Raw genomic sequence first — 22,215 nt, forward strand, 5'->3', positions numbered from 1 at the left:
TACATTCATACATTATCATCCATTTTTTAAACCAGTACAGTTAATCCACAGATGAAATATTTACTGTGATACGCCAGTAGTGCTAAACTTCGTAACTAAGGATGGATTTTTTTTAACCAAAGTGTAATGCCTGAAAATATGAAGATATCTAGTTTATTATTTGTTGAACATTTCACCAAGAGAACTCTACAACTCTGAGATTAACCTCCCAGAGATCCCTATGTTACCCTGATAACATCTTATCATGCTTATGTGTTATGGCTCAAAATGGGTAATTCTGTGGACAAGGGTTCCTTTATTAATGCAATTTGGTAGCATGTTGGGTTTGATGTTACTGTACCCATGATATACAGCATAATAAATCTTCACCAGCTGACCACTATTCATGAATAAAAATAGCCCCTCTTACTTCACAAGCAGTTCATTCGCTGAGGCTGAGCATGATGTCCATAAGCTGTGAAGGATGTGAGGTTGGGTTGAGCAGGAAACAGGGAGAGAAGTTTCCTGTTATGTAGAAAAGAGCATGTTGTGTACCAATTAGACAGACAGACAGAGGCTGTTCAGAGAAACAAGGCTAGTTTATACCGAGACAAATGAGAATGAATGATAAATCAATCGTCATATGAAGTACACATGGTATATGACAATGTGTTGTTTTTATATGATCAGCCTCAATACAGATAGACTTCACAGAACCAATCACATTTCAGACTGAAAACATAAAGGAAACCTTTGGTTTAATTGAACTAATTGGTCTCTTTTAAAGCTGGGGAAATTGTAATTATGGAACTAGTTGCTTATTAAATGTTTAAATGTTTTTTATGTGTCAAAGATTTAATAGCTTTTCAATGTTTTCATTAAATTAAATGTGCTCATCAATCTACCAACCCATAAATTATTACTAATCTCTATGATTCCACTGCCATAAATATAAATAATGATTTTTTTTAAGCTCTTAATAAATAAAAATCAATCTTTGCATCACCAAAGATGTTTGAAATTTAAATGTGTGGTGTAAGAATTAAGTTAATAATGTTCTTTATAGCCGTCAAAACCCCTCATGCATCCTGCAGTCTTGTCATTTCCGCTGTTTTTGATTACTTTTACTATAATATAGTGAGTCAGAGTGTACATCACATTTTCAAAGTGGACCTGTAGCTGCTGCAGTCTATTGTATGGCAGAGTGCAGCTCGAGCTTCTCTCTCCATTTGGTTTCCAGTCTCGTCCTGCGCGCGCTCCTGGACGCACAAACGATCTGCTGAGCTGCGTGTCCCTCATAGAGGAAGATAGAAAGAGCTGTGTTCACATACACTTACTCTTTTACGCTCTGTTTGGGCGATTAATATGAGTTTTTCTTCGTTTTAACATTTTATTTTAAACTGCGTATATATCGACGCTGTTTTCGTTGACGAGATGTTGGAGAGGGTCGCTCAGCAAAAATGAACACAGGTGAGATGATTTATTTTACAGGATGGTGCTGGTTTTAAACGGTGGGTCGGTTTTCGCCCTTTTACCATATTTTGAGCGAGAGAGGATTTGCCAGGGGGGTAAAATTGAGCTCACATATTCACATTCTCGACTTTTTTCTTACATTCCCATGGATAGCTACATTCCGGCGGTAGAGACAGGATATGGAGCAAAGTAAAGTGTGTGCAAAGTCCTGATTTTCGATGTTAGAGCAGAGGACAATGCAATACTGCTAACTAATTCACTGCATGCCAATACCCGTGTGAAAAGTAATTAAAAAATATATATTTGATTTGGCACCCATGTTGCTCATTTTGGAAGCTATGTGAATGATTTGTCTCACTTTAATTTGCTGCATTTAAAGTTATTTTCTCTCAAAGTAGTAAAGACAGTTTAAAAAGGGGTCCTCTTACTTCAATCACAGGAAGTGAGTCAGGAAAATCCCTTGGTTTAAAAAAACTTTTTCAGAGGACGTAAAGTGGAGTATTACTCATTTAAGGGCATTTATTGTATTCTTTTATCGCCATTAGTTTTAGTTTGGTTAGCTCTTTCAGCATTGTATAGGCAGATGACGTTTGATATGTTGCCAAATTACTTCTTGAGCAAATATTGTACATGTTTAACAAAGAAAATGATCAAACTGCAACCACAAGTATCTACAATTTTTAGCAGTTTTAGGTCACAGGGACACAATACTATTGACCTGTAAGCTATTTTAAAGCACATAATCTTACAGTTTCCTTTTCCTGTTGTTCTCTCAGAGTGCGCCAAGCCTTCTGTTGCTCCAAAGCCAAGGTTTGTTTGTCACGCCAGCCTGAAGTGGCCCTCCCCTCTCATGTCTGCAGCCAGGGGTTCCAAACCCTCTATAGCCCCAAAACCTAAAGTCACACTGGAGCTGAATGGAAACCAGGCAAGATGTGTTAATGGAAGCTTGCTAACAACCGAAGGCGAAGTAGACGAAGAGCACGAGACTGAGAATAGTCTAAACAATGCTGTTTCAGACAGGTTGCTAACGGAGAAAAAACATAAAGCCTACATCCTAGAACGACAAGAAGATTCAGAGAGGGAATCATGGGGGGCGGAGGATGGAGAGCCAACAGGGGTGGAAAGGGAAGAGGAAGAAGACGTGATTCAGCAGATGGACGAGGACTGGAGGTTAACAGACAGCGCTCTAACAGAGGAGGTGGACTCCCTGGAAACACTTTGGGTCAGTGATGCTGGACTCATGGCTGACTCTGAGGGGGTGGTGGAGATGGTTGACACAGACATGACGGAGGACATGAACGCAGAAGGTTTCGATGCAGGAGAGGCACTAGCTGACCCAGGTGGCCTCTCGGTGGAATGCATTTTAGTAAATAGCATTGATGAGGAGGCAGGATGCTATGCTGCTGAAAATCAACACATGAGAGAGAAGCAGGAAAGGGTACAAATCAACGAGATTGAAACAGGTGACTGTACAGCAGATGATCTGACTGAGTCCCTCACAGACGAACCTGATCTTCTTGTCAATGATGCTGATACAAAAGTCTTTCTGACAGACAGAGAGGAGAAAGAAGAAGAACTTGCTACTGACTGTGGCATCTCATGTAAAATCCTGAAGTTTGGATGTGGGCTTAAAACAAAGGAAAAGGGCGAAAATCAGCAGACCAGTTCATTTTATAAAGAGGTCTCTGATGCAAAGAGAAATGTGGAAGTGGAGGAGGATCCAACTCATGAACCTTATTATGTCTCTTCAGAGGACATTATTCAAGAAGAGATAAAGCCCAAGAATACCAAACTACGGGGAAATTATCTGTTGTCTGTTGGTAACAGAGGAGTATTGTCTGAGAAATGTGAGGAAAGTGCTAAAGATCGACAAACGAAATGTATGAACGCTGAAGATTACATGGAGCTTGGTCAAAATGGCTACATCAGCAAAAATGGTGATGAACACTTGTTAGGAGCTTATCAGAAAAGTAAAACTGACATCTCGCTGAATCATTTGGACTGTGAACCGAGGTTCAGGCTGGTATCCATCTCAGTGCCAACAAACACAGACAGCTCCCTATCATCTTTTCTATCAGAGAGCCAGTTGCTCTCCCTGAATGACTCGGATGTCTTCAGGGATGAGGAAGACCTAGAGGGTCACATAGTACCTTTTCTGGGTGACTCCACTGACACGGAGCAGGATATCAGTGAGGATCATGTCTATGAAGAACCTGGGAACTGTTCAGAGGGTGAAAATGTTTTTCCTTTTAATAGGAGGACAAGCGAGTTGTGCTCTGGCTCAATGTCACACCACATTAATAAAAATATGTCTGAAATGGGGGTGCAGTTCGTTCACAAGCCCTACATGAGTGGATTCGGACAACCTGCAATGAGCAGCAGTCCCATGCTAAGCTCAGTGCTACACAAAGGCTACAACAAACCGCATTATTTGTCCCTCTACCCCCGCTCCCTCTCGATGGAGGGTCAGGACATGCCTCTTGGTGCCTGCAGTTACAGGGAAGGATCCCCAAGACAAGGAGGTGCTATTTGTTCATCTGGAAGCTTCTCCCGGTGCTCACCTCTGTCTTCGAGTGGCTTGTCCACTCCAACATCAGTGTCAGACATCCCTCCTCCATTTGACCTGGCCTACATCACCAAGAGGCCCATCACTAAGAGTTCCCCTTCGCTTTTTATTGAGGGAGACTTGTCAGAGAAAAACAGGAAAAAGAAATCCTCCATCAAGCGCTTCCTGATGCTGAAATTTAGGCGGAAAACAGAGAGCAAGCCTGTGGTGGATGTTAGTGCACCCTCCTTTAAGACCTCTGTGGAGTTCACCCACCACATGCCCAGCAGACTGCTGGATCTTGATAGACACAGTACAAGTAGCTCTCCACTGCTCAACTCACGCTCTGCTAGTAAATCTAAATTTTTGGCTGAGCCGGATTCAACTTTCTTATTCTACAAGGACAGCAAAAGAAAAGGGAACTCTGTGGCCTTTCTCAATCGCAGCGTTGTTCGCGTGGAGTCCTTTGAGGAACGCTCTCGTGTGACTTCAACATCTCTTCCAATGACTAAGCCTCGATCCATTTCCTTCCCCAACACAGATACCTCAGACTACGAGAATGTACCTGCCATCAGCTCGGACTACGAGAACCTTCAGGTCCCCCAGCGAAGGCCTGTCCGACAAGCCCCCTTTACAGACTTCTTCGACCGTCCCGGTAGGGTGATGTCCTCTGCCAATGAGACTGATGGATATGTGGACATGAGCAGCCTCCCTGGGTTCAGGAATAAAACTCCGTCATCCGAACAGGAAGCAGAAAGGTACGTAAACAAGGCTAAGCTCTTTGAGGTTGAAACTGAGCTTTATACTAACCTGCTGATGTTTAGCAACTTTGTGTTACCCACATTTACTTTCTCAATTTAGCATGTTTGCATGCAAGCATAGTCTAAATTCCTCTAAACACAACTGGATACTCATTGAATGTTTTAGCTTAGAAGTATGGTATATTATAAACAACAGTGGTCAAAAATTTGACCTGGTGATGGCGCTAGAGAGGAGGTGTAGCTATCATCAAAGTCCAGCCTGTGCTTCTGGGGATGTCTTTGATAATTTGATCGTCAGTAGTATAAATTGGTTGGGCTTTACGTTGGATGGCTTGGACACTGTTATGTTTGGCTCCATATGGTGTGGTCTGTAATCCTCTGATTTGAGCCCCTTTCACACATGAACTCCTGACATTTTCTAGATAATTTCAGGACATTCAGGCTTTGAAATTTTCAAGGACTGCCTTTCAGACATGAACCTCACAGGGGGAGATTGTCTGTGTCACTCTTACGATTCTAAATACTTCGTTTGGTTTCGGGGCAGCTGGGTAGTTCATGCTACGTGCAGGAAGAAGAGTCTTCCATAGTTATGACAGTTTCTGTGGTAATATCACTACAACATGTATAAGGATAGTTCCACAAGACAAACACAACTTTAGAAAACAATATACTGACAACTGGGGCAGGGAGCAAAACCAGTTGAAACTCGATTCAACTTGAACGACAACACATTGCCTACTCAATCTCTGTGAATGTTCTATACTCTTACCTATTCACATATGAGCTCACCTCGACTTCACTCTGTAATTTTGCGAGTGGGATTGCTGGATAAAGTCTTATCCCAACAAATATCCCATAAGCATGTTGTAATACTCCCAAATTTCCCAAAGCTGTGTGGGTTACTGTACATGTCATAGAGTTGTGTTGTGGCTTAGCATACTGGACACTCTGCTCTGGTGGCGGTTATGTTATGTGGTCTGATAATAAATTCCTTTTACCTTGCCCCTCCTGCGTATAGTTATGTCTGTCTTCAGAGACCTGAGCAAGAGGCTTGGTGAGAGCAGCCCTGGGATCACTTGAGCCAATCCTGCCGAAACCACCATGCTACTGTCTTATCCAAAGTCAAAGTTGATTCATTTGGCCTCAGGGGTACCAAAACATTGCATGCCCCCCTTTGGGCCTTATAATTCCTACCTCCTGTTGAGTAAAGGGGAAAGATTAGCAATGGAGCTCAGATAGCCCTGCAGCTAGTGCTAGCTCCATGCTAGGCCCAACACAACCCCCACTCAGCTGTCTCATCCCCGCTGTTCCAAGTCCAGGTCGGGCTAGCTTTCAATTTCATTGTTGCAGTAATTTTGACGATACTCTCTGTCGTCCAACTATGCAGCTTTCTCATCTAAATAATAAATCCTGTTAAACTGTTAACAGAACAACCCTACAAGCTCTTCTATTGAAGACTGGATTTGCAGCATTGGTCTATATGCCATTATTTAATGAATTAATATCTTTCATCATGTATCATTTTTGTATTTGCAGTGCGTTGATGCAGTTGTTAGACTTTGTGCAGCATGTTTCTTTTATTTGCAGCTTGTTTCAGTGGTTGTATTCGTTTTGGACTTTTGCATCTGCTTTTGCATTAATATTAGAGGACAAGACACTGACAAGCCAAAAATAGATATTTAAATATGGAAACAATTATAAAATGTATATTTTGATTTTCATTAACAACATCACTGGGAATAAAGTGTTAGTGGTGGGCTGTCAACATTCTAAATCAATGATATTTTCACCAAATACGCGTCTTATCTGTCAGTTTTATACTGAGATAATACTTTACATGAAATTTGATTTGTTTCAGAGAATGTATGGTCATGAAACTTTCCCTCAAAGTCATGGAAAACTCATTAAAATGCACTGGCAAAAATGTCAATGAACCCTGACCTCCAAAGTCAGTAGAATATTTCTCTTTTAGAACATGAATGTCTGCACAAAATATCTTGTACTTGTAGTGATATAACAGTTTGAACCAAAATGATGGACTGACCAGAGGAGATTCCCATCCATAGAGCTATGCAGCCACTGTGTGTGTGGGTGTTTGTGCTTGATTTTGTGCAGCTTGATGCTGCCGGGACACAATATAAGTGATCTCTGCCATCCTTTACACTTTACATCGCAAGCCTTTTTTATTACTGCTCGGACACTGAGAGTATAACCATGCCCCTGGGGAGGAGGATTTATAACTATTTATTATGTTGAATCCCCTGATGCTGAGCTCAAAGTAGGCACGGAGGACAATAAGCTACTGTACCCTCAAGCTATGAGATGTAGGTAGTGTGTGCCTGTGTGTTGTTGGGGCATGCTGGGTGGGTGGTATAGAGGGAAGCGCTAGAGATGATGGTCGTGACAAAGGCAGTCTCCTCAGATGTAAGTGAAAACAGGCTCGTTTTATTCATGAATTGAATTTAGGTGCATAGCCTCTTGCTTAAAATGAAACCCCTGGAATTCCTGCGCTGGTGTTATTTGTTGGTGTGATCAGCCACACAGTATAAACATTAACCCATCCCCCCCTGCATTCCTGTTAGCCATGCCCATATCATACAGGCCGCTCAGGAAGATTAATAGTCTGAGCATTGTGGAGTCATTGCTCTTCTCTAAGCAGACCAGAACAACAGGCTAAGATACAATCTCAGTATCTTCTGTAGTCAGCAGTTGTTCACTGCAGTACTTCCCTCTCATCACTGTGGTCATCATGTGCAAGATCAACTGTACAACAAAGCCTCGAAAACAGTATTTGGTTATATGGAGGTCAAAACTTTGGTGTTACATATAAAACTTAATGTAGTACATATGATAAAGGAACTGACTGATTAAAACGCATTCTTCATTCCATTTTCTGCTCCACTGTGCCGGCTCCTCCATCCTGTCTTTACTCACAACAGCATGACTAACAAGTGCCCTGTTAACCTTTTTTATGAGTTAGTTTAAACATCCTTTTGTTTTGGGCATCAGTTAACATTAAGGATGAAACATGTACTGTAAAGTATTTACCGTACTTTGTTGTGCTGCCCCTTGCCTACAAATCTCGTTTTTTAGATGTAAGACAACATTGTTTGAGACAGATCCCAACAATATCACATATGCATGTTTTAATACTGATATAGAACTGAGGAGTATAGGGCAAATATTTTTTTGTAGTTTCTATAATTTTTTTCAATGCTTAGTTGATTTACAGAAAAACACTGCAACAATTATGATCAAACATTTTTTAATTTGCATTTAAAAATATGCAAAATATCCTTTTAAACGAACCTTATATTAAAATAATATCCTTAGCCCAGTCAGTCAAACCAATCTGTACGCATGTACACGTGATTCCTTGAAGAGTGTTCTGCTTTTGTTGAAGTTATGCCTCCATTCATTTTTGTTTTGTGACTGTATTTGATCCTTTTTTGCACTCCATACTCTGCAGCCATAGAAAACTTCAATATAAATCAAAAAACAAACTTCTTAACACTTACGCACGAGGTTCTGTAATTATATCAAAGCAATATTTAGTTGGGCAGCAGACTCAGTTAAGGCTGTTAGTTTTACAGTAGCCTGAAGGAGCAATATTAGCAGATTGTACTTTGGAGATTGTTGGAGTCAATCCCTCATCACTGGAAATCTTGTAACAAACCTGAGGCATAAAGAAAATGACTATTTCTTATCTTCTCCTGTAATCTTTCTCCATATATTTCCCCTCCAGCCTTCCTACAACATGGCAGGAGAAGTAATGAGGGCTGTATGATTCAAAGTGTTATAAAAGCCTAATATAGCTCTGTGCATGTGCTGTGTGGTTCAAGCCCCCCCAGATATCTCATCCAAAGTTTGATCCCTTCAGCAGTAATGGACCGTGCCGCTCTAATGTGTGCAACGCTGAGACCTGAACTGCTCACATATGTTGTTCATACGCAGCTAATTTGCATCTCAGTGGGGTAAAATCCACTGGTGCTTGGAGTAAAACATGGCAACACTTGCAAGGAGTTTGGTCACATAGGAGATGATTGCAGAGCTACTGTAACTTAAGGATGTGTTTTTATTTGCATAGTTTACACCCCCTATCGAACTGCAGTCATTAGCATATTCATTTAGGCTCCCTGCAGAAGAGATTTTCATAGCGTAAAATACCGACATGCATCCCTAGTTGGGTACAGAAGTCACTGCAGGCCTTTGAGGTTTAGTTTATTGAATTCTTGGTATCTGCAATGTTTTATCTATTCACGTTTGCTTCCAACACTGAATATGTTTATTATAGTAATATTTCAAAGTAGACAACCAAAAAGGAGCATAAAGATAGCCTGGTTGCTTAAATGAAATTCATTGGATTTATTCTTCATGAATAAAAGCTGTAGGGCAGAACACAGTTTATATGGTAAAACCAATAAGTCGGATTTGTGGATACTTTTTTTTTTTTTTACACTGTTCAAAACTGAAATGATACTTTTCAGACAAGACCAAGTTTTAATCCAGGGGTAGGCAGGGGGTAGGGTAAGCAAGATGGAGCTGCAATATTTTTAAAGGATAAAAGCTTTTCATTTGTTTGTTTGTTTTTACAAAAATGTATATTGATACTGAACTTCTTTAGCATTTAAGAGAATACACATATTAGTTCCTTTGCCATATGTTTGAATGAAGAGGCTAAAACCAGCAGATTTTTAGCTTAGTTTAGCATAAATACTGGAAATTGAGGGAAGCACAAAAAAACTAAAATACCCTATTCTTTTTAACCTTTCCACACAAGTGTATTGAAGTCTAACATGTTTGTGAACTAGGTTCAGATGTGAATACAGGAGAATTTTGTTGCATTTGGACAGAGCCATGCAAGCTGTTTGTCTGTCTCCAGCCTACATGCTGAGCAAGGAAATTTGTCTGTTGACGGTAGCTTCAATCAATCTCTATTTGTGTAGCGCCAATTCATAACAAATGTCTTCCCAGGACAATTTACAGAAAGAGCAGGCCTAGACTTTCCATGAAGTCATGATGGGTTTTTTTTCTATAAAAAATTCTTAAACATGTCATAATGTGCCTTTAAAATAAAACAATCACAGGAGAAGTATCTCTGTTGGGTTGAATCAAACTCATCAAAGATCCTCATGCAGAGGCCTTAACTTACCGTCATAAGAGGAAGTGTCTTTATTTTAAGAGGTTTATTTAAAATCCAGCACTTGTGCTCACTCCTGAATTATCATCACCTTTATCCCTAATTTTTCTGTCTTCTTTATGTGCAGCAAAAAATATCATTGCTTATCAATGTATATCTGCTGTATACACATCATTTATTGTGTGCATATACATTTTGGTCTATTCACCATAACTCTTTCTTTCTTTATCGCTCATCAGTGCATATACAGAAGCCTACAACGTGTGCTCAGTGGCTCTTGCTCCACAGAACACTTCAGTGGGTGATCTCCTTAAAGAGACGGCTTGTGAGGAAGACCAGGGACGAACTTCTGATGAGGAAGACGCAGGTTCAGCCAACAGTTATGACAGACAGGTAAGTTCTGACAAATCTTCTCCTTCAAAAAATTAATGAATTCTAATTTCATGTGAAAACATTTCCAATCAAAAGGCTGAAATGATTACTTATTTAAAGGACAAAATGGAACAAAATAAATCAAAGTGAACTGCTTTCATTTTGGGCAACTGCAGTCAAAAGTCAGGCATTCAATGCGGGTTAATGGAGGTTAATAGGCCGCTACAAGGCTATCCTCATTATTTAAAACGTGATTGCTGCTCAGAGACAATGAGGAGAGGAAAGTCAGGGATAATTGTTTAAGTGGTGCACAAAATGCTTTTGTTTGTTTTTTTAAACTCTGGTTTTAAACAAAAAATAACATGATTGTTCACAGCCTGATGGCCGATCCAGAGCCTTTTACGTCGCAAAAGAGCTGGTGGATACAGAGAGATTGTAAGTCACATGCAAACGTTTCCTTATTGGCCATCAAATGGTCAGGTTCCCTTCACCCCCTTGATTCATTCTTTCTTTTTATGTTTACAGACACGTGAAAGCCCTCAAGCTTCTCCAGGACGTAAGGAATATACTCAGTTCTATTGCAATGTTATGCTCATGTAGCTATCCAGATATTCTTTTCTATGTCGTACCATAAGATAGAGTCTGAACTTGAATTAAAGTTGCAGAGTTATTGTTAATGAAAGGCAATCCATGTTCTAAAGCTCAGGTTGACCTCCTCATTCCCTGCAGATGTCAACATTTCAGATGTGTTTTTAGCAGCATTCTGTGTTTGCTTTCCATAAGTCTATATAAATGAACTTTCATTAAACAGGATTAATGATATGTGAACAAATAGGACTTTGTGTCCCGCTCGAGGGCATCCCAGAAGTGACAATGATGGAGGAACTAGTGCTGCCTTGATAACCACTGCATCAGTGGTCTTATCAATGATAGGGCATGTTGATGTGATATCTCATGGGCTCCCTGTGTTCAGATAGCATCTTTTAATAATATTGAAGAAGAGTAGAAGAAAAAACAAACAGAGAAAGGCAGACTTTAGAAGAAACTTAGTAAGAAAAAAACGTTCCTTAACATTTATTTGTGTTCCAGGACTTTCGGGAAGCAGTTGGGGCAGCAGTCGGGGATGAGGGGGACCCTGTGCTGGATGAAGAGAGACTTAGAGAAATTCTCAATGAGCTGCCTGATGTTTACATCTTGCACCGCAGAATCCTCAACGAGCTGGAGAATCGAATTCGACATTGGTGAGGCTCTAACACTGTCCCATGCTGTTAACGCAACCTGAAATGCACTCGTCCCTCTTCAGTGAAAACATTAATGCAGCTAATAGAGTGTGAAATGTGACCTAAGGACTTCTTGCATCACTCAGGGAAGAGAGCCAGAGGATCGCAGACATCTTTCTGTCCAGAAAAGCAGAGTTTTTGGTTTTCACCACTTACATTGGCCACTATGATAGAAGTATGAGCCTGCTTGACGATAGCTGCCAAACATCACCTGCCTTTGCAGCCATTGTTCACCAGTTTGAGGTAAGACCTACAGGGCATCTCAAACTTTACATACAAAATGTGTTCTGTAAAGCATCTAAATTGTTTTCATTGCAAATAAGAGTGAATCTTTGGTTTCAGTCTCATGTATCTGTTACTTCTGCTGCCTCACTTATCTCTGCCTTACATCTCTTGTGAGCAGAGTTCAGTGTGTGTCTGGATGTGTATGTGTGTGTGTGTGTGTGTGTGTGTGTGTGTGTGTGTGTGTGTGTGTGTGTGTGTGTTTGTGTGTGTGTGTGTGTATGTGTGTGTGTGTGTGTGTGTGTGTGTGTGTGTGTGTGTGTGTGTGTGTGTGTGTGTGTGTGTGTGTGTGTGTGTGTGTGTTACATGCAGTGACAAAGATAAAGTTCATGTTTTATTGAAATAGAGGTGGTGAGAAAAGTTTTGTACTGGACTGCGTATTACAGAAAGGCACCCTTGTGACTAACATTCAACATTCAAAGATGCAAATCCTTTAAGGTTTAAACAAAAGGAGGAAGGCTAAATGAAAGCAATAATTAATTTAAAGCAACAGCTACACAAATATTTTTACAGTTAAAGGAAACTGCCCTGACACCCTAAGGAAAAATAATGGCCTCATGGTTAGACTTAAGAACAGATATGTTTGTTAAGAGCCACTCAGAACAACAGTTAAATGCTGACGTCTTAAGGCTACTTAAAATTTATGTCGGTTGCACATCCCACCTGCTTCTTTAAGCTCCACAACAGTACACTTTTATTGAGGAGTTATAATTAGCCTCAATTAAAGAACAGACACAAGACAGCGTTTTCTAAACCAGTCAGCCAGAGAAGCTATTAAGTTGATAAATTTAAGATATGAAACACATAAAACTGTATGCTTGACAATTCAACAGGGAGACTGTAGCAGCTGTTTACTATCCAATATTAAATTCAAAATTAGATTTTATTCAGCCACGGACCAAGGACTTTTACAGTATTTTCTCATCATTTTATAGACCACAGAGGAGAGGGGTTGGCAGGATGTCTTTGCAGACCTGCGCAGTTTTGTTTTTTCTGATTTAAAGTCTGCAGATTTTCCGAAGCACCCTGTGTATTAATGTTAGTGCAGGAGGCTCATTTATCTGTTTGCTTATAATCATTATGAGTTCCGACGATTATCAGTTCATAATTTTGAGTTTAAAATTGGAAACAGCTGACAAAATAAAGTACAGTACGACAAAAGAAACAGAATCTCTACGATAAATATACATTTGAATGTGTCAATCTGTGTTTGTGTGTGTGTGCGTGTGTGTGTGTGTGTGTGTGTGTGTGTGTGTGTGTGTGTGTGTGTGTGTGTGTGTGTGTGTGTGTGTGTGTGTGTGTGTGTGTCTTTGTATTGAGAAACAAGGTGTTGATACAAAGAGTCTTATTCACACTTAATAGAAACATACTCACATTCAGTGGGATCTCCTGCCTGTTTGATTGTTTTGTTAAAGTTCATGTGGATGTCTGCAGTATATTTGGACATTATGAGCAGGAACGATACCATCAAAATGTTTTATCTGTTTCATTCACATCAGCAGCAGAGTCCAGCAGGGGATAAAGTGTCTCTGAAACATCAGCTCCTGCAAGTCATCGTGCGTGTAGCTCAGTACCGCATGCTCCTCACTGGTCAGTCTTTTGTTCAGGTTTCTTTTCTGAATGAAACTATACTTCACTCTTATTTGTTGCATTCATTTGTTCTCTCTTCTCTTACAGATTACCTGAACAACCTCTCCCCTGATTCCCAGGAATATGAAGACACCCAGGGTATAGTAAACAAAGAGCAGAGGCAGTGTGGACAGAGGCTGCTCACTGTTACTCACAGGGGAGCTGTACTGGCCTGTGTTTGTGGCTCTGTGTTTACACTGAATTTATTTGCACTCATTTGGCATGGAGAAATGGCCATGGGAGAGCCAATTTAGATCTTTTTTTGTTTGCAGTGGTAACCCACCAAGCAGTCATTTCAGCTCTTCTTATGTGATGACTGTGATGTGTAATTCATGAGAAGACAAGTTGCAGCAACACTCTCTCTTATGTTCGATAAGGGAGTCACCTTACTCCCAGCCAGCAGATGCAGCCGGGCCTCTGACTCATCACTTTGATGTTTTTATGACTTTTCTACACACAAAAAACAAAGAGACACTTCATTATACATTATAAATACTCATTGTGGAAGCGTTCTTATAGTGTTGTCTCTGATTCTGTGCTTCGTCACTGTGTTTGTCTTTAACAGCTGCTGTGGCCGTGGTATCTGACTTTGCAGACCAGGCAAATGACAGCTTAAAACAGGGGGTAAGTTTCATGTGTCTACATACAGTATGTAAATCTGTAGGCTAAAACACAATATGCACTGAATGCATGGATTAAAAAAAACTTTACACCATAATTTAAGACAGAATTTACACTTAGCTGGTGCAACAGGGCACTGAACAGATTGTTAAAGAAGGAAAGTTACGTGCTTCCAGTGCAAATGTAGTGTCACTTTTTACATTACAGGTTTGACCAAATGTTTTCACAGGAAATAATATGAGAGCAATTTCAGCTCAATAGATTAACACAAAGATGCCCGTAGAACAATTTCTACAAAAGTGACCATGAAGGTCTTGTGAATCCCTTTATCTTCATTGAGGAAAAATCATCAGTTGTCAAAAATTGTTGATTTTACTTTTGACCTAAACACTTATCCCGTATACCATAGTACAAGTCAGCTTTTAACTAGAGTTCTAATTGGCAAACTTTAGCATGCCAACACTCAGATGAGATTGGGACCATGACGTAGCAGTCTCTGAGCCTCATACTTGGCTGTAGACTTTACGGGATCACAGATAATCTAGTTTTGGTATCATGAAATTGTAAATAGTCTGACTCCACCTTTTTAAAGAGAACCATTTATGTCTTACCTGCCTGATCCAGGTTAACTTTGCCCTAAAAGTGAGTCATTGATAAAGTTATAGTTCAGAGGAATGAGACTGATAATGCTCTTTCATGGTTTCTCTAATTTCAGCGTCTCATTCTCTCTTTCTGGCTTTTTTCTGTCTTTGTGCCTCAGGAGAACTTGTTGCGTCTGGTCAACATAGAGTACAGCGTACTCGGCCAGAGGGACCTGCTGCAGCCTGGCAGGGTACGACTCTGATAACAACATTGTTTCTGTTTTGAACTGCCAGCCCACCCTGTCTGCCCTGCACCACCCCCGCGCTGCCCTTTACACAATCAAACAGCTGGGAATCCCCAGCCGGACAGTTTTCATTTATTTTTTAAAACGGCTTTTTTTTTATATATGTAAACCCGTAACTTGTCATTCTCATATATCATTTTGCATTAATGATCATGTCAGTTTGATTTGATCCTGTGTATGTGCTTTTTCAAATCAGGTCTTTGTGAAGGAGGGCACCCTGATGAAGGTCAGCAGGAAGAGTAGACAGCCCCGCCATCTGTTTTTGGTAAACATTGTCTTGCTTTTGAATAGTCTTATAGACACAAATCCCATTTTTCTTAATTTGATAGTATTTTAAAAGTAAGATGTGATTTTAATTATGTAAATACACTAAGATCTAAAAACATGTCTTTGTAGAGTTGCTCAGCTTCTGCCTGGTCAGTTTCTGTGTCCAGACTGAGCTATTAAGAGCAGGTTTCCTGACAGGATGTTTCTGAATACTGACTTCCTGAGCCAGTTCTCTCCTGACAGCACAGGGAAGGACAATGTCAGTTTCTTATACTGAAGGCTCCTGGTACACCTGTGAACTCTAGGACTCTGATTGTGTGGTCTAAATAATGGTCCAATATATACAGTAAATATTTTAAGTGCTCTCAGCTGACTATGATAATGCTAAATGAATGATGATATGGTTAAAAATATAAACAATGCCGTTTCTTACCACCTGTCTCAACCAGGTTTACACTAGTCATACATTATGAAAGAGTCGAAGATTACCCCCTGTACTACGGGAAACGATTAAATCAAGATACATTAAAAAATGAAACCTTTTGCAAATTATCCATAGAGCATTATCATCATTTGCTGCTTGTCCCTCCTAGTATGTTTTGAAATGTGTGGTTCAACACTTAAAACTTATTACTAGAATACACAGAGACAGTGAATAAAATGACTCAATAGAAAATAATACAGGAGGGAATGATGCACCTTGACATCAACTTTATCTATTTAATGCACTTTTGTTATTTGTTTATGATCATAATAATTGTTACATTAAAGATCAAAAAAGACATTTTGAAGACGCTAAAGGCCTCCATCTTCAAACAATAATTTGAAAGTGTTAAAATACGTTCTACTCCCTCCTCCTGATTAAAATATATCTAACTGATAAAACTACAACGTTATATACTCATTGTAAAATGTTACCTAAATGTTAATTCTCAGTTTGATGCACTTAAAGCTTCAGATTTGTACATTGTTTCCTCGACCGGACCATGAGTGTCTTCCTGACTAGTTGTGACATCACAAATTCATGTTTGTATGTTCCCCCAGAAAATTGTGTGAAAACAGCTGTCAAACCCTGCTCATGCATCAATCAGCAATGTGAAGCTCACCAATTAAAATAAAGTAACAATTAGCACATTTCATCCTGAAGAGGGGTCTTAAATTGAGGTCTTGTGCTTCATATTTTAGGTATAGATTAACCAGTGGAGATATGTTGTATTTGGAGAAGACAAAGTTGGAAGTAGTAGAGAGGGACTAGTTTCCTTTAGGTGGAGAGTAAATGGGGAGTAAATGGGGGTGTCACTGGAACTTTGTAAATGTGCGGAACCCTTAAATGAATATGAATGAATGCAAAGAGTTTGGTTCACATATTTAACAATTTATGAATCAAATATGTGAATGCATAGCCAAGTTCTGTATAAGTCTAGAGTGCCACCTAGTGGAGAAATGCTGCACATACATGAACAACAAAGTCTCTTTTTATTGTGCATTAGGCTTTTTGTTGAGCTTTTTGCCCAGTTAATGTAGAGAGGACAGTGGATAGAGCAGGAAACACAGGGATGAGAGTGTGTGGAATGACATGCTGGGGTTGGAGTTGAAACCAAGCCGCCCACTTCAAGGACTATAGCCTCTATACTTGGGGTGCATATAACCACTAAAGGCTTTCCTTTGCTCCCATTTAAATAATTTCATAACTGTGACTAATGAGTGTTATCTCTGTCTGTTGTCAGATGAATGATGTGCTGCTGTACACGTATCCTCAGCAAGATGGGAAATACAGACTGAAGAATACTCTGCCCCTCACTGGGCTGAAGGTCAGAGTCCTCCATGGACCATTTTCTACTTTTCAAATAGACAGACGTTTTAATGAAATTACATCTGAAAGTATTTTTCCCAACACAAAACTTCTCAGCTGATAAAACATGAAATAATAAGTAAGATTTATTTTTGGGCTTTTTGCCTTTATTTGGATAGGAAAGTGTTTGCTCCCATACTGTCAGACTGGGACTTTTTCCATTCACTCTGTCTTTCTGGTATTTAATTTATCATTTTATTAATGTCCCAGGTCAGTAAACCCATCATAGAAAATGCCCAAAATGCCCTGAGGATTGAAGGAACAGACATCTCCATCACGCTGTCTGCAAGGTAGGACACATGGTACTGTTTGAATAATGGATAGTGTTGAATAATGGCAGCGATTAAAGGTTGAAACCTTTTGAACCCTAGTGGGTATAAAATGTTTTGTGCTGCAGCTTGGTGTTAATAATTGCGTTATTGTAATAGTATTGTGATTGTGTGTTGATTATTTGCAGTTCCTTCATTGAAAGAGAAGACTGGTTTTACACTCTGAGCCACACTGTGACTGAACATACCAGGGGTTCTTCATCATTTAACAGCTGCTCAGGAGAGGTGAACAAACAATAATGTATCTTTTTCACTTGCTCTTTTAGTCACCATGAGATTGAGTCAGTTTGCGTCATGCAACTAGAGTGTCTCATGCAAATGCCAATCACCACAGTTTGATAGGGTTTTTGTGTTTCTGTTTGTTTGTTCCAGGCAAGAGACTGTCTGCGCCTGGCTCTCGGAGAAAAAGCTCCTACACTTGTTCCAGTCTCACAGGTGATGATGTGCATGAACTGCACCTCAGACTTCAGCCTCACTCTGCGCAAACATCACTGCCATGGCTGTGGGAGAGTGAGTCACACACAAATAAACATTGTGCTCTATAATGGTTTTCTATCCGTTAGACAGGATGCGACAGATTCTGCCAAAGTGTTTTTGACATGAATGCACTCATTCTTTCGCCATATTTTTATTGTTCCTGACAAGCCTTTATTTCATTTGACACAGATTGTTTGTCGGAGTTGCTCAAGGAACCGATATCCACTGAAGTACATGAACAACCGCCTGGCCAAAGTCTGTGATCACTGTTACAGCGAGCTTAAGAAGAGAGGTGACTACTACAATATCTACGGAAAGACATCAGACATCTATTTCCAGCTAACTCAAAATCTAGAAAGCAGTAAATAAAGGAGCAAGTCATCCTTGAAACAGTAATCTTTTGTTCAAAGGACTCTGGATGAGGATGTAAAATGTATGGAACATGTCTAAATTAAATCTCTAAAGCTAAGCCTGAGGTTCATTTAGAAAAAACATTTCAATTAAAATAACTCACATTTGCAGACAAACAACAACAACTTTTGTGTTCTTTAATTGTTACTCATGCTTATCCTCAATATGATTCACCAAAGAAGCATATTGCCTGTGCTGTGTTGTTTTTGTCATACACGAAGACTTACAGTTAACCTTCTGTGTAGCTCTGGTAGTGCGGGTGTGACAGTCTTTGTCCTTGTCCTCTGCTGTAGTGAAATTGTGTATTTCTTTAGGAGGAGATGTGTCCTTGCTGTTAGGTGACTGTAGCCCTCGTCCAAACCGCTCCAGTCGTCCCCTCTCTTCTGTGTTCCAAAACATTCATCCTCCAAACATCTGGAGACATCGCAAAGGAACCGCCTCCTTCACCCAGGTACACTACACCTTCTAAATGTTCTCTTCTCAGAAAAGGGCTCTGTAATGCCATCTAAAGCCGTTTACACATTGAGATTCTGCACAGGGCCATAACAAAGTTCTGCTCTCACTATGACATTGTACTTACACATTGCATCCACAGAAGGCTTATCAGTGTGTGATTTTACATTGCGTTGAAGTGTTGCAGTAGGGTTGCAAAAGTGTGAAAAGCAGGGTGTGTAAACTCACACCAGGAACTTCACACAAATTCAGACATGCACGCACACACACGGCACTGCTCTGCCCTACTTCCTCCAACATTACACAGTACTACCATCACCACACTATTAGGCCTCTGCTATTCTGTTACTACCTCCGATGGCAGATCAGGGGCAGAATGACTTTGCCCCACAATGTGGTACACATGTTACAATTTGCAGACGAAATGACCAGGGGCGTAAATATCCTGTCTTGAACTGGCAATATGTAAATGCCATAAGAAACATTACCATCCCCTTCCTGCTTCCATGCTGTACAGGTGACAGTGTCAGAGGAGGGTTCTATCAGCGGCAGTCTGCATTGCAGCAAGAAGAGCAAGAGGAGCTGGAAGAGACTGTGGTTCCTCCTAAAAGACAAGGTGCTTTACACCTACAGAGCTCAAGAGGTGAGGGGAAATATGCACTCCCCTTTAACCTAAACAGCATATATTCACACTCACACAGTGAGACAGTGAGGTCCAAAGCTGTCAGGTTTTGTTGTTTGATTACTAAAAGTGCTGAAATGCCATAAGTTATATATCTGTATCTTTAATCCATTTCTGTTTCCCTGATATATTCTCTGTCTGCAGGAAAAAGTAGCATCTGAGAGTTTACCTCTGCTGGGATTCACAGTGAAGCTACCTGACAGACTGCAGGGAGAGGAGGAGGCAAACATCTTCCAGCTTTACCACAAAAAAACCTTGTATTACACCTTTAGAGCCACAGACAACTACACAGCCCAGAGGTGAGATAAATAGACATATAATAACTTCAAAATGTTTGAAGACTTAGCATGAAAAATTGTAAGTCTTACTATTACCTCCAACTATAGTAATGATGTCTGGTTTGCTGTTAAAGGCTAAAAGACTCACCATGCCTGGGTTTCTACTGATCTGTTTTTAGTATTTGGAAAGAAACACAAGCATGAATGTGTCTTCTTAATAACTTTGGTTTGGGACAGGCATTTAACATTGCCTCATTGACAAAGTGTACGAATAATTCTTGACAGATTGTAGGCATCACAACAAGTTGGAAATGCACATAATCCAGTTTGGAGTTTTGATGTTTCTCTGGGCAGAAGTACAGACTGAGTTTAATGAACAAGAAAAATTTGTGAAACTTACTTCTTTTATGTTCATTCAGAAGCACAGTTCAATATGACCTCCGCTAATAATGTCTGTCATGCAGAACAGGCGCAGAAAAAAAGTTATCTTTAAACACAACTGCATGTCACATAGTTTTGTTTCTCATTTTATAATCCTCTCTTCTTACAGGTGGGTAAATGCCATGGAGGAAGCCACAGTTTTATAGGATCAGCTGTTCTGGGTAGTTGGCTGGAAATAGAAGTCTGATGTCTTTCTTCTGCTACAAACCGACTGTGAAACCAAAATGGGAAGATTATCTGATAATGTCTGCAAGTTGAAACTTGCCTTGCTGGACTGAATAAAAATAAGACGCGATGTTCTTTGAGAGGGGACATGATTACCTACTTTGTCAACCTCCTGTGTCCCCCGCCTGCTGCTGCAGCAGGTGTGATGCTGAGAGCCTCGACAGGCGTTGGCCCAGATACCTGCCAGAGTAAAACGTTACATGGTGTGACCTGTATTTCCTCCCAGAAGCTGATCAGAGACATTCCTCCAGATCAAGGAGAAAACTATTGGGGGGAAAGACATTCTACGATTTTAATTATTTTTGCACATATCTAATATTTTAAAACCACATGAGAAACCATACAAAATCTGGACATATTATCAGTCATTGTACTGTTGCTTCCAGGGAGGCTGAAAAAAACTGTAATTTATTTCACCGCCACTCAAAAATACCAAAATCTGACATGGCCTGATGAATAATGTAGTTATACCTTCACTTCTACATGAGTTCTTTCACTGGATTAAATGACTCATATATTAACGCACAGGCTGTGACGTCAAAGAGTGAGTAATTTAGATCTTATAGAAAAGTGTGTTGCTTTTCCATGTACTGTATTATAGGAGATTGTCATGCCAGTTAATGCATAATTATGATATTTTCTAGACTGATATTAAAAGGAATTAATTAAATTAGTTTACCTTAATCACTTAGGCCGAATAACTTCAGTTACTGTACTTAACCTAATTTACTTAAAGTGCTTTTTATCATGCTTTATTGTTTCAAATACTTTCAAAAAGAAGAATGTACATTCTTTTTTGTATTAAGACTCAATATCCAGAAATGCACAGATCAACTCTGGATTCAACTGTACTGTACTTGATGTTGAGTTGTTTAAATGTCTGACAATATTATTTTAAAATGAAGTAATGAGGCTGAAACGACAGAGACGGTCTTTGTGTTTTCTATTTGCCTTCTTGCTGCCCTCTAGAGGGCAAGTGGGCGAAACTTTCAGCAGGCTGTCATTGACTTTCTGTCATTGTGGCCTTGCTAATGGAGCTCTGTAAATACATTAAGGCTGGACGTTAGCCTCCATGCTATACCCAACAGTTTTCACTCCAGTTAAACACACTATTTATGAGCATGTCTCGTCAGTTCTGACATGTAGACCATGTGTGGTCTGTTTTCATGAAAAGCCAAGCTGGCTGTGTGGCTCAGATCTCACTTTATGCTGCTTGGGAGACTGACTGAGTGACACGTAGGCCAGTGTGCAGTGCGGCCAAAGAAAGGCCAGGCCTGCTCTGCTTCTTGTCCTCCCCTGAGAATTCTTGACCTGAATAATTTCAGGCAGAAAGTTTGCTTTCTGGGGCTGCTGAAAAGTTGCTCATACCTCGTCCTATATAGAGGACAGATCATTCATCACTTTGCTCTCCCTATCTAGTCCTATTTCTGTTCTCTCCTCTCTCTCTGTCATTTCCCCCTTTTTTTATGTTCTAAACTCTTCAGAGTTGTCTTCCCTTTGTTGCTGTTGGTTATGACACACTACATAAACTCCTTACAAATAACAGTTTTTATAATAGCTTATCATCCCACATTGCCTGCACCTGTTTCTTCACACTAAATCCTGCTGCTGGCCTAACTTCTTTTAATTGGCTGTTGTTCAGCGCTCTTTGTGAATGCTGCATGAAAAGATGTACCAGATTTTATCCTCATACGACCCTAAAACTGACTCAAGAAAGAATCTGTTAAAATACTTTTTTAAACTGAACTGAGAGGTGGTGTCAGTCAACAGCTACCTAAAACAGAGCCTTCATGTTTTTGTTTTTAACATACTTCTGCTTATGTTTATCATGT

At 40.0% G+C, this 22,215-nt stretch overlaps 1 protein-coding gene across 3 annotated transcripts; it reads left to right on the top strand.

Moving 5' to 3' along the window:
* The first annotated feature begins 1,179 nt into the window (after positions 1 to 1,179).
* On the top strand, positions 1,180 to 21,307 carry LOC109993748 (FYVE, RhoGEF and PH domain-containing protein 5-like). 3 transcript variants are annotated; one of them, XM_029279882.2, is made up of 21 exons: positions 1,180 to 1,449; positions 2,229 to 4,755; positions 10,138 to 10,291; positions 10,647 to 10,705; positions 10,796 to 10,826; positions 11,360 to 11,511; positions 11,637 to 11,793; positions 13,332 to 13,422; positions 13,510 to 13,560; positions 14,027 to 14,085; positions 14,843 to 14,914; positions 15,165 to 15,233; positions 16,963 to 17,046; positions 17,298 to 17,377; positions 17,545 to 17,641; positions 17,789 to 17,926; positions 18,083 to 18,185; positions 18,619 to 18,755; positions 19,275 to 19,373; positions 19,584 to 19,738; positions 20,268 to 21,307. In XM_029279882.2, exons 1-21 carry the CDS (start codon positions 1,440 to 1,442, stop codon positions 20,302 to 20,304), a joined length of 4,362 nt encoding a protein of 1,453 aa, XP_029135715.1. In that variant the 5' UTR covers positions 1,180 to 1,439; the 3' UTR covers positions 20,305 to 21,307. The 3 variants fall into 3 exon arrangements, with proteins under 3 accessions (XP_029135715.1, XP_029135714.1, XP_020502468.1); XM_029279881.2 differs by having other exon boundaries at positions 1,181 to 1,449; positions 19,275 to 19,400; XM_020646812.3 differs by having other exon boundaries at positions 1,181 to 1,449; positions 13,335 to 13,422; positions 19,275 to 19,400.
* The last annotated feature ends 908 nt before the right edge of the window (positions 21,308 to 22,215 follow it).

Source organism: Labrus bergylta, chromosome 5 (assembly GCF_963930695.1).
Source record: "Labrus bergylta chromosome 5, fLabBer1.1, whole genome shotgun sequence".
Taxonomy (NCBI): Eukaryota; Metazoa; Chordata; class Actinopteri; order Labriformes; family Labridae; genus Labrus; species Labrus bergylta.

What these genes read in the sequence shown, in the direction of transcription:
- LOC109993748 (XM_029279881.2), top strand. An exon ending in CTGGTGGATACAGAGAGATT is followed by an intron (nt 10,706 to 10,795) that starts GTAAGTCACATG and finishes TTATGTTTACAG; the next exon opens with ACACGTGAAAGCCCTCAAGC. An exon ending in CAGCGAGCTTAAGAAGAGAG is followed by an intron (nt 18,186 to 18,618) that starts GTGACTACTACA and finishes GTATTTCTTTAG; the next exon opens with GAGGAGATGTGTCCTTGCTG.